Genomic DNA, 17,390 nt, shown 5'->3' on the forward strand with positions numbered 1-17,390 from the left:
TGAGTACTGGGATAACATCTTAGTTTTGAAAATTAACGGTGAATCACTTGCTTGCTCTAATTCGAAATTAATGTATACCTATTTATTCGCAATTAAATGATATCAATGATTCCTCTTGAATTTCCGTTTTCTCTATTGACAGAAGTTTCTTATTTAACTCAGAGACTTTCTTATTTAACAGCGCTAGATAGACTTCAATCCAATATATCAATCAGTAAAGCCGCTTGGTCAAGTTATGGAGAGGAATCAAGCTCAAATTGGGTTTATTCGGTACCAAACGGTACAAAATAGCGGTCTGGCTAGAACTCTGGAACACAATGCTGAATTCATCCTATTTTCAATAACAAAACATAAATTGACTCGATATTGAATGCAATCTGTTGTGATCAAGTTGATTAAAGTAAATTTTTAATTAATGTGTCTACTTGCACATGCACCCATAACTACAATTCGCCGGACTGAGTCGATTCGTTATGAAACTCCAACCCTCTATTTTCTGTAAAGTATAAATATAACTTATCGGAATGATTTTACAGCCTGGTGATTGTGATACTTTCTATTCCATTAGATGCGTCCGACCGGCGTATTCCAACAGCTCCCAATGGTGTAGGTGTTGGGTGGGCGATGATTGAATTGACAATCATTACCTGTGTAATCAATCTTTCAGTTGGAACTTGGAACAACGCAGCGACAGCGATGATAGTGGAGGATGTGCAGTGCATGTATATGCATTTCTGGTAGCAAAGATGAAATGATATGAAATAAATTATGGCCCTGCACAACATCACTACGAAGGAATGATGAGTATGTGAACTACTTTACAATTATAAGTTGAAATATAGGTTACGCCATTTCAATTAGGGGAACTGTTCCGTTTTCCATCTCACTGGACATATATTCATCTTATTGCAAAACAAAGAAATACATCACCAATTTCGTTGCTTCTTTCTGCTAACATACGACCTTACTGCTGAATAAATGCACAAAAATAAAAAACACATCGCATTCCTTTTCATTGCTTTGTTCTTGATGGGATGGAAATGGGAGCTATGAGATGAAGTGCCGAACCGTTCCCCTATTTGCAGTTTACCGTTAACTCTCCTTTTCAGGGCTTAGTCTGTTCAGAAAAGTACTTTTGGAATTTATTATAACATGGAACTAACATTAAGATGAAAATAAGAAGGAAAATTGTGCACATTGTGGTTATGGCCCCCAAATGCAATAAATAATTAAATGATTAATTATTTTAGAGCGTCTTAACAACAAATAATTAAAATTTTCATAATTATATGAGAAAAAAAAACATTTTTTATGCCAATTGCGGTGATTAGTAATGAAAAGAAACACTCGGACTAAAGAAGGCTAAAGCCCAAACCACAGACAAACAGACATAACACTCAAGATTCTTCCATCGTTCATTGATTTATCGATCAATTCAAATAATCATTAGTTGGCCAATTGACCGACCGCGGCGCACCAATCGGTTTTGCTCGAGTTTGACGTTTGCTCACTACCGCCACCTGGTTCGTGATTTGCCTAAGTCGACGTAAACAACAGATGTCGTTAGTGTTCGCGTGACGATGAATTTTATCGGATAATATTCCATGTGTTATGTCTGTTTGTCTGTGCCCAAACTATTGGTATGAGAAATCGCTAGGATAATGTGTCCTAATCATATTTTACGAGAATTTAACTAATTTAATGACTTTAATGATTTCACACGGCGTCTATGAAAGCTGCTACAAATTCTACTGTAAAATTAAAAAACTACATCTCGACTAGGGACGTTCCGATACTTCCGATATATCGGAATATCGATATTTTTGTTTCGATATCCGATATTTTTGTATCGATATTTTGCTTTCAATATATCGGTCATATCGATATTTTTGCTTTCGATATCGATATATTGAATCAGAACAAAGCAACACAAAAAAATTTCGTTGTATTTTGTGAAAGAAAATACTTAGAAATGAATCCGAAATACAGCATTTTTAATGGTTTAGAGGATTTTTCTCGGTAGCGTGGATTGTGAGGTGTGCGCTGCCGTCACAAATAGTTTTGGCAACTCGACACTCGTCGTGTTGTGCAACATCTGTCATGCCGCTGGTCCTTGAATCCTAATGCGAATAATTCAATTATATATTTGACGTGTTCCTATAGGAACTATCATATATGATAAATTAGATAAATTAACTTAAGGTCACTTCTGACAGAATCCAAGTTTCAAAGTGCTCGCGTTTTCGGGGGCACACCACTCGATACGGAAGCAACGCACAACTCTCATTTTTGTTTTTTTTTCACGCATGCTGCGACGCAGCAAAGCTGAATCAACAAAAATGACAGTTGTCCGCAGCCTCCGTATCGAGTGGTGTGCCCCCGAAAACGCGAGCACTTTGAAACTTGGATTCTGTCAGGAGTGACCTTAAGGCATTACTCTAGTACCATTTTGGCTTTATACTGGATTTATCACACTCTTGTAGAGTAAACTACGGTCTTCAAGAGCGTTATAAAACTTAAAATGTTACTAGGGTAGGAATGTATTTGTGGAAATGGAAATTTGGAAAAATTGGAAAACAAACGAAAATTTCCTTCAAAATAATGCCCCGTAGGAGTTGAAGAGAATTTCCTTAAAATATTTCTACGGGGTTTCTGATGATAGTTTTGATTTTTGTTCTGATGATACTTTTTGCGTTAATTTTAATAAATGCCTGTAAAAATCGAAGACAATTTCCTGCCGAAATTCAAGGGAGTTTCATGTGAAACAAAACGATAATTTCTTGTGAAAATTTGAGAGAATTTCCTTTTTAGTTAAGCATATTTGAATGGATTTTCTGAAAATTCTAAATTTCTGTTGGAAAAATTAAATCAACCTTAAAAAAAATTCCGTGGGAATTCGGAAAAGAGAATTTTTGGTTGACAAGAATTTTTTGGTTGACAGAAAAAATGTCATTGGAATTTCAGCAAATTTCTCGATTGATCAGTTGATTTTTTCGAGTAAACGGAAACTAGTGAGGCCAGTATCATTCCAAAAACGACGCTGTGACCGGTTAAAACTACGCCGCTGCCGATGGTTATTGGACAAACACACTCAAGAAGCCGATTAAGCAGGATTAAGTAATAGAAAAAAGGTCATTTCTAATAATTATTGTTAAGAGGTACTACGGTAATACGATTATAGTTGAATAACCAAATATATTCTAAAAAAAATCATTTTCAAAATATCATATGATTTTCCGATATATCGATATTTTCATTCCAATATATCGGTGATATCGATTATCGTATCGAATAAAATATCGATATTTTGAAGTATCGGAACGTCCCTAATCTCGACCAACTCTCCCAATCATTAGTGCTGTCCAATGAGCAGCTCGAAGTAGCTCGAAGTTGTTCCTGTCACGCTCATGCCCGTTTGTTGACAAAAAAGAACGAGCAGGACGGGAACAACTTCGAGCTACTTCGAGCTGCTCATTGGACAGCATTATTATCAAAAAGAACCGTCGCTGCAGATCTCTTTCAAGTTTACAAACCGGTAAGGGAGATGCGGTCAATATGCGCACCCTAAGCTAATCCCTTAATTTAATGGGGATTTCCTCCGAAAACCTGTATTTTCGAAGTGTTTATCAATAATCTAACATATCAGTCATCATATGGTCCAAACATTTCCATGTAAAGCCATCAATATTGGAACAATACGATTTTATTCCAAAATTGAGAATTTCAATCCAAAATGAACGATGCTGGGCAATATTTTTCACCAAAATTTTCAAACCCTTCTGCACAAGATTACTGTCTGTCAACTCTATCATTTCAGTTAGTCAATGTCTCATACTGATAGTAATAAGGAAAAAATATTTTTTGTGCATTGAAAACCGCCGAAATTGCGTTGGAATGAGCCAAAATATTATTTTAATTTTAAAATTTTTAATACAGAGTTCTCACCTGAGTTTTTTCGTTTGACGGCTTTCAAATGATTTTTGCTTCATCTGCTTACGATTTTGAGACAAAATTTGGAATATAAACCAAGAAAAGGTGTTGGCGCATTTTACCCAACCGGCGTAATGCCAAGTAGGACTAAAAAATGTCTCACAATGTTGTACACGAACATATGGAATCGGCTGGCGGAAATCTCCGAAGCTCATATCCCAAATCCGTTTATAAAAAAAAAACCTTCTAGTATTTCAGTAGACCTTAGTGTCCGAGAAATGCCGAATGGACGTTAAAATTTTATTTTATAGACGGATGAACGTACCTCGATACTCGATAGTCACGTGCCAAAAACATTCCTACTACCAAACTACGCAGTCCCTCTGCCAGTTATTCTCAGATCAACAGATCTATTATTTTCCTGGTCATGAACCTGATGATGATGGGAATCATTGAACTTACGGCATCACAACAGCTACATTAGTGTGTTAATAGAACAAAGTTATGCTGTGCATATTCTAATTATTAGTGACTATGAGAAATCAGCCTTTTTCTCAATGATGAGCAATTACGTGTCTGGAAGGTAGAAGTGTGTATCAGTAGTTATGAACATTTTAAGTGGATATGGTTATGTGAAACAAGTTTGATATCATGGAGTTATGTAATTGGTGCGATCTTATCTATTTGCCTCAAAAAAATATGTACAACATATGATGCGAAAATTGCGTAAGAACTGATCAAACAAGAGAGATGTCTAGTGCTGGTATTGACTAATAGCGCGGAAAAGGATAGATAGATAAGTTTTATTCACGTTTTTAGTACCATTGCACGTTTCCATACAGGGGAACTGCTCCTGGATTTCATCTCATGGCTCCGATGTATATCCCATAAAAAAACAAAACGATGAAAAGGTATTGGATTTATTTCTTATTTTTGTGATTTTTTTCAAAAGTGAGCACACATGTTGACAGAAAGAAGCAACGAAATTGGTGCCGTATTTTTTTTGTTTCGCGATGGGATGAATATATGTTCAGTGAGATGGATATCGGAATAGATCCCCTTATAATGGCATAAAAAGACATTGGTGTACATACCACCTGCTAAAGCAGCCGTACGGGTTTACTATGGCGAGTTGGCGCTAAAATGTGTGAAGAAGTTAATGATGGAAGATTATTTAACATTTAACGATTAGCTTTTGTACGGGAACATCAAACTTGGCAAAATATAACTCGGATACATTCTTCCAAAATTGTGAACATCAAATCAATTTCTTTAATTTAGCCTCGCACACGCACTTCATTTTGCCGAGCACTGCCTTATACAATATTGGGTGGGCATGGACAACAACTAATAAACGCAAAACAACCTTGAAAGGTTTATAACAGACGTATCTAATGCTTAATTGACTTCCGTCTAGTCTCTTCATGAGAGCCGGTTGAAAAAGTCAACCGTGGCCGGTGATGATAAATCTGAATTAAGAATAAGCAGGGGACTGTGAAGAACCAGTCTACCGGAAATGCTCATCAATCGCCGTTAATCATCATTCTGTTAAAGACGAAATACATATATCCAGAGATTAAGGTTTGTTTCTATTACAATAATTTTTGTCTGGATTTTTGAAAGGTTTAGTTTTGACCGGTTTATGAGTTGACGAGATTGAAACCGCTCTTCTAATATGTATGTTCGACTCGCATTCTACGAATTATCATGAGTCCAAAACACACTGAATTTCAAAATTAGTGACCGTCACGAATTCATTTAAGATTTAAACGTTAATACCACTTTTTTTACTTAATATTTATATTTGTCTACTTTATTGTAAAATTTCCTGATCGATTCATTAGACAAAACGCAATTACCTCGAAAATGTGTCTTCAAAGCTGGCGGACATCATTACTCATAAGGGTCTGTCTAGGAGGTCCAATGTGCGTTGCACTTTGTTACAGTAAAAGGTGGGTGAGGGGGTGGGTACTCCCAAATGTTACGCATAACGTGATTTTTTAAGTTTTTGAATGTCTGAGGTGAACAATTGCTGACATGGCTTAATTAAGACGATGAATCCAAATCCACCTAACCTATTCACTGTTCTTGTACGCATAATTGTCTCATGTTAGTCTTCGTAGACTTTGACTTTTCATATCGGAGTAGTCTATTTGATTTAATAAAGGTATTGAACGATGTCGAAGATACTTGATTCTTAAAGATAGGTAACTTTGTTCGATTTTTTTAGAAAAACGCATTTTTATCTTGCGATGAATATTCACCATTTTTGTGGATTTTTTTTCTCCCAAACACACGGTTATGTATTCGAAAAAATAGGATCAACATATCTACCCATGCCTAATTTTTATAATTGAGCTGTTGACGTGGTTGAGTGGTTAGACTGAAATGCAATTACATAGAATGAAAACTTTCTAGTATGGTTCTTTTAACTTTGGCTAACCAAAGTTAAAAGAACCATCCTAGGGAGTTCCTTTGTTATTTCTCCTGATGTTTCTACAACAAATCTTTTTGAAGTTTTACCTGCACATCTAATAATGATCTTATTGCTCCACAAGAAAATCTTCATGCAGTTCCTACATTCCCTTCAAAATCTCTGGAAATTACCCTGGAGGTTCTCCTTCGGAATTCTAGGGAGATTCCCTTTAGAACATCTGAAGGACTTCGTTCGAAATCTCTGAAGGATTCTCTTCGGAATTCCTGAATGATTATCTTCAGAATCCCTAAAGAATCCCCTTCGGTATCCTTGGAGGATTCCCTGGAAAAATTCTTGGAGTATACCCTGGAGGAATTCCTGGAGGATTCCCTGTAGGAAAAAAATCCCGTTATATGGGGGAGGGAGGGGGTAAAAAAAATGTCACTTTGGAAGAGGGAGGGGGTCAAAAACTTTGATAATTTGCTTAATTTGTAAACAGGCCTAAAACAGCTTGTTCGATTCGAATGCAGTTTCAATATTTGAAATCTACACACTTTTTTCTGTCATCGCATGTAGCCGTTTTTCTTTATCTTAGGAAATGGATCTTCGGTGGAAGTTTTTATGTCCATTTCTGCGTCCTAAAATCGTTTTCAATTTTTCATTTTTCAACATAACTGAGAAATTCTACGTACGATGACAGGAAATTTTTTCTATGCAAATGGGAAAAATATTGATTATGTTATAGCTCAAAAGGTACGGCCACTTTGGTGTCCGCTCATTAGCAGTTTACTGTCGGAGGTGCAGTTTGACATTTTTTTTTTGAAAATCGCATTGGAAGATGGGTGTCCGATTTTTAACAGACTGTACACATGTTTCTTCTGCAGTCTATGCGCAAAAAAATATGTTTCGACCTGATTTGGACAGCTTCTTTGACCGCTACAACAGGTGCAGATGGTTTTAATCGAGTTGTTTTTTCAATACTTGCATTACAAAACTTTGAAAATAAATTATTTGATTTGAAGAAGGCGCTTTAACCACAGTGTCATTTTTACTAGTAGATGCATAAGCATTAAATTGCTAATAACGCTACAAATCTTGTGATCAACATGTGTTGTTCAAGACGATACTTAATATTCACGTTTTTATTCATAGTAGCCCAATTTTTATTCTTGAAAACAAGCAATCCAAAACAATAAATTTGACATTCAAGGTACCGGCCAAACCCTTCATGCAAAATCCGGGTTACTATGATTGAATCATGTTGATCACAAATACCTACTGTATTGGATAATAGCGCCTCTAGCGTTCAAATGTTTTAACCACAACTTCCCTACTTCTCATTTCGCCCAATCCATCGGAGCAATAGAAGTAATAAACCATAGAGGAAGACTGTCGCTGCGGTTCCTTTTCCCAAACTTGTTGAGTACACAACTGACAAAACGAACTGATTTTTCCTTCGTTGACATTTAGCGCCCTATCCTTGCCAGCAAAAGATAGTTTGCCAGTGAGAACAGCGACAATCTTCCTCTACAGTTTATCACCTCTATTATCTGAACCTACAGCATTCGAAGTGGTGTTGTGAATTGTGATGAATAAATGATAACAGGTTTATGTACAAACATCGATTTTTTTCTAACATATAACAAATGCATCACGAAATATTGGCTTTATTTCATATGTTCGGAAAAAAAAACTTCACGCTAACTTTCACTTACTCAGTGACTGAGTAAAATTGTATTGCCCTCTCTTTTCTTCTCACGGAAATTTTACTCAGATCCGCCAAAAGCAGGATAACTCATAGCTATGAGTAGTCCCGCTTTTGACGGAAACTGAGTAAAATTTCCATGAGAAAAAAAGAGATAGCAATACAATTTTACTCAGTCTCTGAGTAAGTGAAAGCTAGAGTGTTTCACCATCTGAAGTCACTTCACTGATCTTTAGAACCCTGTTTCCAGAATTGCATCGTGTACCGATTTAGAAAAATGCTTCCCAACTTTCGAACTATGAAAGCCGCTGTCTCATGATCCATTTGAACACCCTCTTCTGAATCGTAATTTTCCTTTTTTTATTCCAGACTACCCGTCTCCCACAAAACTCCTCTTACCTTTAGCGTTCAGATTACGAGGTGCCTTACGTGATATGTATCATATTAAATGGAAATAAGAAGGGTGCACTTTGACATCAAGATACCTACTCCTTCTTATGTCATAAAGCTCGTAATCCGTAATCAGGCTATTAGGGTTTCACTTAGGAGAACAGTCTGCCGCCTACATGACAAATTCAGGATAACTATGGGAGTGTGCAGTATGCACAATGCAATATGTCATCTGTGACTAGAATCAATAATTATTAATTGTCGTAAATATCTTTACCATCAATTCTAATAACACTTACAAACTTCACGGCAGGTACATTGATTTGCGCTTACAAACTCAATTGATTATTTTTTTCCTGGTTCCGATGCATGATGAATGCATGCACAATGAATATAATGTGTCGTAAATACCAACAATGATATAGTTAATCGATCACGACGTATTATACAACTTGACCCAACGCCCGTATTTGCTGGATTATACCTACTTATGTCCGCATTAACCCTGTGGGCTCAGAATCCAGAAGACACTTATTTGTGTTATATTTTGAAGTTTTCAGTCGACAAAAAGGTGAAATATTTTGTGATAAATATGAAAAAAAAATGCACTGATGTTGGTTTGATGAACAAAAGATGGACAAGGAAGTAGGTATGAAGAACTGAAAATTAAGATTGCGCAATTAATTTACAATGTATAGCGCACTTCAACTCGTTTTTATGCAATGTCCATTCCAAAACGAGCAAAAGCTGGGACGTGTTGGCTTTTTCCAACGAGGTGCGAGTTTGTATGAGTTTACAACATAACGTAACAATTTTTCTTGTAATATGAATGTTATCAATATTATTGAAAATGTCTACAATTCGGTTGCATGGCAACAGCTACCTTTGTTTGTTAAGTAAAAAAAAAACATGAAAATTGTCTGCGTTTTATGTCACGGATGACCTTAATTCCGATTATTTTCTCATCAAATGACGAGTTCAATCTAATTTAATTGCCTCACTTTACCTTAAATTTAGAATAATTATCCGGTAAAATTTGAACAAGAATAGAAGGGTTAATATAATGTCTGAGCAGCAGACGCGCTGAATCGAAATATATGAAATTCTTAAACCTTAACGCCTAACCAGACACGCGAACCAGCGGAGCATGAAACTAACAGTGGTGACGCGATCTATACCTACTGATGAGATAATCGTTCATGCAAGATTATATAGAGGTGTGTAATTAAGCCATTTGATAGAATTATTTGATTTGTTAGGGAAGCTGAACTATCATCAAGAGATGGCAGTTTGGATTGGAAGGAACGCGATGTCCAATCATCATTATCAGTATATTTTTTGCGATGGCAGGCATAGGAACTATTATTCAATAACTAGAAATGCTAATGCGAAAGCCAATCCAGCTTTTTACGCTAGCCATAATTCAACTATGGTAATTCAAATTTGACACATGGTGTGTACAGTTTTTATAGGACAGTCATAGTAGCCTTAGAGGCGTGCTAAAAAAGTAATATGTCAAAAAATTGCATTGTTTTGGAATCCAAACAGATTCAGTATAACCATTTTCATTTTCTTTCAGATGTGTTGACGAATATTTAATACGTTTTTATTTTTAGGTGGTTATTAATTCGAAGCTTTATCTGCAGTTGAGCACTGAATATAATTCATTAGAAAAACATAACCTTTAGATTTGATATTTGAATATGAATTGATGAAGCCTATCTCGAGAATACGAATTGGAATCCAAGAGTGACCCAAAATTATGACATAATTATTCGAGGCCTTATCTCAGAAATAAACAATACGATTGAAAGAAGCATAGATATTCATAGATACGCAGTACTGTACACGTTGTTCTGGTTAACAATTAGCCATTTTATTAATTAATATATGTGTTAATCTTCTCACACATAAGTCTCGCTTACAGCTTTTCAATCGCTACAGTATTTGATGGCAGATTGTCAATTGAAGGCCGTTTAGCTTGTAGATTTTCATATTTCCTCTGTTGGAAAAACGTTCACGCTCACGAATTCTTCAAATTCTGAATAATTGCTGTTTCTCGACAGGTTCTTAAAATCCCGTTAGAATTACACAATTTGAGTTAGAAAAGGTGGAACATATAGGATTCTCTATGCCCTGAACATTCTGTATATTGAACATACTTCATAAGCCAATAATTTGTCCACATAAGGGGCAATTCGTTGACATCAGAACTCGGCAGTACATTGTGAAGCTGGGATGGAAAAACTGACTTCTCGTCAAAAAAATCCCAAACATTTGAAACTTCGTGATTCCCTACATGAATAGAATGAAGCTCCACATTGGCGGTCGACACAGTGCACATGGGTTCATATTTAGTATCCAATAAGATATTAGAGGACTGTTCTTGTCCTGTTTTGCATTTCCATCTAAAATATAAAAAGCATTAAATACAAAGTAAATTATCTTGAAGAAATAATAAATAGCTAATTGGATATCAAAACAATGCGAAAATTTTGACGTCTCAATTGTTCAGCAAGTATTCTAGGTTGCTGGGATGGCAAGTACCATAAAATCTGTACACGGCATGTGTCAAAATCAACTATGGTAATAATACGTGGCTATAATAAAAAGCTGGATAAAACTTCCTTTGTGAACTTCTAGCATAGCATAGCATAGGATAGTTACGGTGTACTTCGTAGATTGGACACTAGTGATACTCATGTTTTTCTTCTAAAATCCTTATTCAGATTGCTATCAGAAATCAAGGTAGGTGTGGTCCTTGATTTCAATCTAGGATAAAAATCACAAAAGCATGAGGATTACTACTCCTGGTGACGCTCATCTTTATCGTAACTTCACGGAGAAAAATATGTGGTAGAATCAACCTGATTCTGCTTCAAATCAACAATATTTTTGCATTGATTTATGAATAACAATATTTTTGGTTGATACAACCACAAATAGGGTTGAATCAACCATACGCGATAGTTGATTCAACTATCGGATATATTTGTTGCAACCATACTTTTCAGCTGTCACTGTCAAATGTTACATCAGAAAACAACTATTTTTATGGTTGTTTTCACTTTCGAAAATGCTACGAAACTACTTTATCGACACTACGATGACATCAACAAAATAGGAAAATGTGACAGAAGCAGAATCGAACTAGTTACAAGGGGAGTAACAGTCATCCACCTTACCTCTGCTTCATACTTACTTCTTGTAGACAGAATGATTTATGTTGATCAGTTTCTACAGATTTTTCATATTACGAAATAGTTGCCAGAACAACGATATTATTATTGTTTCAATCATGCGATGCAGGATTGAAACAACAATAATGTTCAATTGAAAGAAGCAATGAATCATCGTTGAAACAACAATGTTGAAGATTGAAACAACAATATGCACGTAGTTTGGTGCAACAATCGAAATAGTTGTTTCAATCTTGCAAGATTCTTCTGCGTGTTGAGAGGGGAAGGAAGTGTTGATGTAGCACTTATTTAACGAGAGGCCCCCGACTCAGCAACACCCTCATAAGTACCACGGAGTTGGGTATTGGGGATTTGCCTGTAGCTGACAATGTGACCATGGTAGATTATATACCGTAACACACCACCCAAAGGTGTCTACCCAGCGTTGCTGAAAAAAAATCATTTCGTCGAGCTGAGACTACTGGGACTATGCGACTCCGAAACCGTCTATTAAAAGTTCTAAAAGAATTATTGATAAATGATTGATAAAATTTTCAAAGCCATATTATAAATTGTGCGATTTTGCAACACTAATGCACCACGTCTGCTTCTCTTTAGATCTAATAAGTTTCCTTTTAAATAACTCTTTCCAGATAAACCAACGGTTATAACAACACCTCAAGAAAAATGCAGTCCCTGGTGGATAAGCTGAGATTTCTCTACAAGCCGTACGTCCTGGCTGTGCTAACCATTGGATACATTGCGGGCGAACTTGGCCACTATCTGATTGGAGTAACGTCCAAAGCCACTGCTGTCGAGCTGGACTACGGTGACCACGCGTGCCAGCAGAACCATACCGAAGTTCATCGGCATCTGCTCCCACAGCAGTGTGCCGACATCGAACTGGAACATGAGTAAGTTTCGGCGGAGCTTTTATCTATACGAACCGAAGCGTTTTTGGCAATGATGAGTGATGGAATGCAAAGCTTAGTAAGCTTTTGACAGCATGGCATCACGATTTGAAGCGTTTCATGCGTTGTTTTGCCGCCCACGTAAAACTGCATACGAACAAGGCGGGCTTTTACCTTGTGAAGTTCAAATTTTGCACAGTTTTTAGAAAAGGTTTAATGATGTACAATTTGGTAAGGAAAGAATATAAAAATGGAGAGACAGGACGACGGCGACTTGTCGTGCTGACGGAAGTTCCACTGTCCATAAAAATGATCTGAAACATATTTGAACCGTTTGTTTGAGAAACTGCATATGTAACATTTTTGGTCAAAATGAGAATTTTATATATTCTGAATCCTCGTCCAAAAATACGTATTCTGGCAAAAAATACGATTTTTTTTTGTTCATGAATGTATGAATTTTTTTCGTTTGTATGAAAAACTACATGCATACGTACTTTGAAGAGCAATTGTGGAATACTGCTTACATTTTTTGCATTGAAATTGCCCCAGGATGTTGGGTTTTGTCTGTATTGATCTGTATCGAAGAAATCGAAAGATTCGGTACAAATTTGTTCAAAACCAGTTTTTTCTTGTTTTCTCGAAAAAGTGTAAAATGGACTTATGCAGTTTCTCAAACAAATGATTTATTTACAATCACAATATTTTCATCCACTTTCTTGATTCGCAGAATCAGAATGATCAGAATGAAAAAAAAATTAAAACGTTGTGAGCAATGCATCTCAAAAATTGTTTTTTGAAAATGCGTATGTTCTAGGGATCCTATATTAAGAGATGTGCGAATACTTTTCCAGACGATTTAGCAACGCTGTTACTTTCGTAAACAAACGCTGCCAGCACTTGCCGTGGCGCAAAATGTTGGAGCTCGAACATGACTTTGCGTATAATGGCATTTTCAGATTTCGTTATCTAACGTCCAACAGTGCATTATCACTAAAATAAAAGTGCAATACAAATGAACAAAGTACCATGCATAAACTAGACTACTTCAACTTGCCAATGTAAAACAAATTGTTTATTCGACAAAACTTTTCGTAAAATCTTTTTCATTACAATCGCAATACCTTTCAATCCGCAACAATAACAATGTTCATTTGGCTCAGATTCTGACAGCTCTCAATGCTCGATTGGCTCAAGATGGCCGCTTTCGCATATCTCTGAATGTAGGATCCCTAGTATGTTCCATACAACCGACACGGCCATGCGGTTAGCGGCATCGGCGGCATCAGTCGTCTGGACGCATTTGCGCGCTGTGTCAGAGACGATGCCCGCACAGTAAGTAACAGTAAGTAACAGATGCCCGCACAGTAACTTCGGAAAAACTCTCTACAATTTAATTGAACGTTGTGTAAATGTCCTGTCTGCTGTCTAATGCTGGGTGTTAAGTATTCAGTCTATATGACCTCTAGTCTAAGACGGTGGTCCTGTCTTTGAAAAAATCTACGAAAGATTACATAATTTTAATCTCACTTCTTACATAGAAGCCCCCAGGAGATTGGAATGGTATCTTTCTTATAAATCCGTTTTTATGATTCTTCAAAATCCTTTTAAATTTAACAAGACTGGATTGTCCAAACTAATATCGCATTAATTTGTATTAGCATAACACCTTTTGTGTGATAAAATAAATTTGGATTATATATTTGGAAATTTCTTTTTTTTTACCTTTTTGCATTCACATCGAAAAGGTAGTCGGCACTATACATAGATACATGTCATTTGACTATCTATATCTGGCACTCCTTAGCCGTGCGGTAAGACGCGCGGCTACAAAGCAAGACCATGCTGAGGGTGGCTGGGTTCGATTCCCAGTGCCGGTCTAGGCAATTTTCGGATTGGAAATTGTCTCGACTTCCCTGGGCATAAAAGTATCATCGTGCCTCATGATATACTAATGCAACCTGATATACTAATGGTAACCTGGCTTAGAAACCTCGCAGTTAATAACTGTGGAAGTGCTTAATGAACACTAAGCTGCGAGGCGGCTCTGTCCCAGTGTGGGGATGTAATGCCAATAAGAAGAAGAAGAAGATCTGGCACTAACGATTTAAAAGCTCATCATCGTCTTATATTATCTGTGCAGCTCAAAACCGAATTTTTGAACTCACGAATATCAATGTTTCTCCTATTCGTCGCAAGTTTTATTACTGCTCATCTGGTGCGCTGCATAGAGCACCTGGTTGCGAACAATGTATACTAGTTGCGCAAATATGCGCTATAAGTTAAACGCGAATAAAATCGGTTTTCCCGAGCTCGAAATTCGATTTTCAACTGGAACAATAAATGGTCCTTAACCCTTAACCTTAACCCATGGTGTCTGTGGTGCACCATCAAATTTTGCACCTTCTAACCTTCATCGAATTGTTTCAACAACAAAAAGGAATATTGGACACATCTTTATGGTTCCATCAGAATGGAAATATAATCAATTTTGAGTACAAAAAGTGAAACTATTAAAAACAATCAATTAACTATTGATTTACAATCAAAAACTTTTTTTTTCGTTTTCCACTTATTTTGGCTATGCCAAATAACTTTTGTTCTAGCATTTTTCTCAAAGATGATTCCTTCCTATTGAAATCTTAAAAAAAAAGTCGTGGGCGGGAAAGGGTTAATACTGCTGTTCACATTAAACTTCACGGATAACTGGGAATTCTCCCTTTCCTTCCAGATGTCACGGGCAACACCTGAACGGAACAGTGTACTGCGAATGGAACTACAACGGACTGGGTCTCGAGTATCAACTGCTGGCCGGTCCCAGCTTCATTGCCGTTTTCACCGTTATGGGCGTTGTGCTGGGTTTTGCCGCGGATCGATACAACCGCGTCCGACTGCTCACCGTATGCACACTGGTCTTTGCCGTTGCCATCGTTTTCCAGGGAACCGTTAAGGAATACTGGCAGTTAATTCTGCTGCGTATGGTTATGGCCGCTGGTGAATCCGGTTGTAACCCACTGGCCACCGGTATCATGTCCGATATCTTCCCCGAAAGCAAACGTGCTCTGGTGATGGCCATTTTCAACTGGGGAATCTACGGTGGATACGGAATTGCGTTCCCCGTTGGTCGGTACATCACCAAGTTGGACATTTGGGGTCAAGGCTGGCGCATCTGCTACTACGGAACAGGTGTACTTGCGCTTATCGTGGCCATCCTGACCGGAACCACCCTGAAGGAACCAGAACGGCAAAGCATTGGCGAAGAAGCGAATGGCAAGGGAAAAGTCTCACTGACCAAAGCTCTGATGCAACCACGTGTTATCCTGTTGATGATTGCTGCTTCGATTCGTCATTGCGGCGGAATGACCTTCGCGTACAATGCCGATTTGTACTACAATATCTACTTCCCAGATGTGGATCTCGGCTGGTGGCTTTTTGCTGTGACGATCGGAATCGGAAGCGTCGGTGTGGTGATTGGTGGAATCGTTTCGGATAAGGTCGTAGCCAAGATGGGAATCCGGTCTCGAGTGGCATGCCTGGCCATTAGTCAACTTATTGCGACTCCCTTTGCCTTCGGATCCGTCTATTTCGAGCCACTTTGGGCGATGATCACCCTAGGAATCAGCTACTTCTTCGGTAAGTGTTTTCTAATGAGGCTCTCGTAAATATCTAACAATATTCATACTAACTACAAACACCTTCTTCTCCTTACAGCTGAAATGTGGTTCGGAATTGTGTTCGCGGTGCTGGTGGAAATCGTTCCACTGCAGGTCCGTTCGACGACCATCGGCATGTTCCTGTTTGTGATGAACAACATTGGAGGTAATCTGCCAATTTTGGTTGATCCACTGGCCAAGGCGATCGGTTACCGAGGCTCAGTGATGTTCTTCTATGCCGGATTCTATGGTATCAGTACCGTGCTGTTTTTCATTACGATGTTCTTCATGGACGGACCAAAGCCCGAACCAGTCACCGAAGAGCACCGGAATCAGGTGGAGATGGGTCACGAGAACAACACCTTCCAGCCAGACGATTTCATCAACGGCATCGGTGGACCCAAGACTAATGGACACAACATTGTGCATGTGAGGCCTACCGAGAATAGTAACCTATAGGACAAATTCACATGGAGTGAATGATAGTTAGGGTTTTAACAAGTAATTTTAAGCTAGAATATTCAAAAATGACACGATGAATCTACCGAGCAGGAATCACACAACCGTTATGATGTAATATGATGCAGCTTTTCCTCCTAGCTGTGGAAAGGAATCTCATATTTCAGTTTGTTTTTAACCGTCGTTCTCATTTTGAAACCATGTACCTCCGACGGTTTTTGTTAACCGATGATCTGTACCATGACAGAATTCTGAATGCGTAACCACTGTAGTTGACTTTGTATTTAAATTGAAGTAATAATTTATTTCTTCAAAAACGTGTTTTAAACGATAAAACGAAATACACAATTACGTATAAATGCATGATGTTTTATGTGAGGGTGAGATATATTATGTAGATATTGAGCAATCCACTTCCAGCGTGCATTGATGACAGATATGCAAATATCATCCGTATGATCCGTATAACGGTTCGGTTGCTATTGAATAATGAATAGCATGCCATGACAATACTCCTATTCTCGTCGGGCAACCAACGGAGTTGCACGCTCGATAAGACAGCACACAGGCGATCAAACCAACGGATAGCTCGTTCGGCGGAATTAGGCACATTTGGCGATCCTGCCAGCTTATTCCTAGGTGGAAATTATTGTTTTGTAAGTATGGGCGTGGGCGTGATTGGGACATTTTTCTTAGGTTTCAGACTTGTGATGTCGAAGAGAAAAAGGGACTATGTCCAAGGCCTTG

At 37.7% G+C, this 17,390-nt stretch overlaps 1 protein-coding gene across 1 annotated transcript in view; it reads left to right on the top strand.

Moving 5' to 3' along the window:
• Window positions 1-17,006, top strand: part of LOC134202645 (putative metabolite transport protein HI_1104) — a 50,957-nt gene extending 33,951 nt beyond the window's left edge. The window contains exons 2-4 of the mRNA XM_062677660.1: window positions 12,274-12,534; window positions 15,263-16,164; window positions 16,243-17,006. Coding sequence (XP_062533644.1) covers window positions 12,308-12,534; window positions 15,263-16,164; window positions 16,243-16,643 — 1,530 coding nt within the window. The 5' untranslated portion in view covers window positions 12,274-12,307 and the 3' untranslated portion in view covers window positions 16,644-17,006. The remainder of the gene's footprint in view (window positions 1-12,273; window positions 12,535-15,262; window positions 16,165-16,242) is intronic.
• The last annotated feature ends 384 nt before the right edge of the window (window positions 17,007-17,390 follow it).

The sequence above is a fragment of the Armigeres subalbatus genome, unplaced genomic scaffold, assembly GCF_024139115.2.
Source record: "Armigeres subalbatus isolate Guangzhou_Male unplaced genomic scaffold, GZ_Asu_2 Contig1310, whole genome shotgun sequence".
Lineage (NCBI taxonomy): Eukaryota > Metazoa > Arthropoda > Insecta > Diptera > Culicidae > Armigeres > Armigeres subalbatus.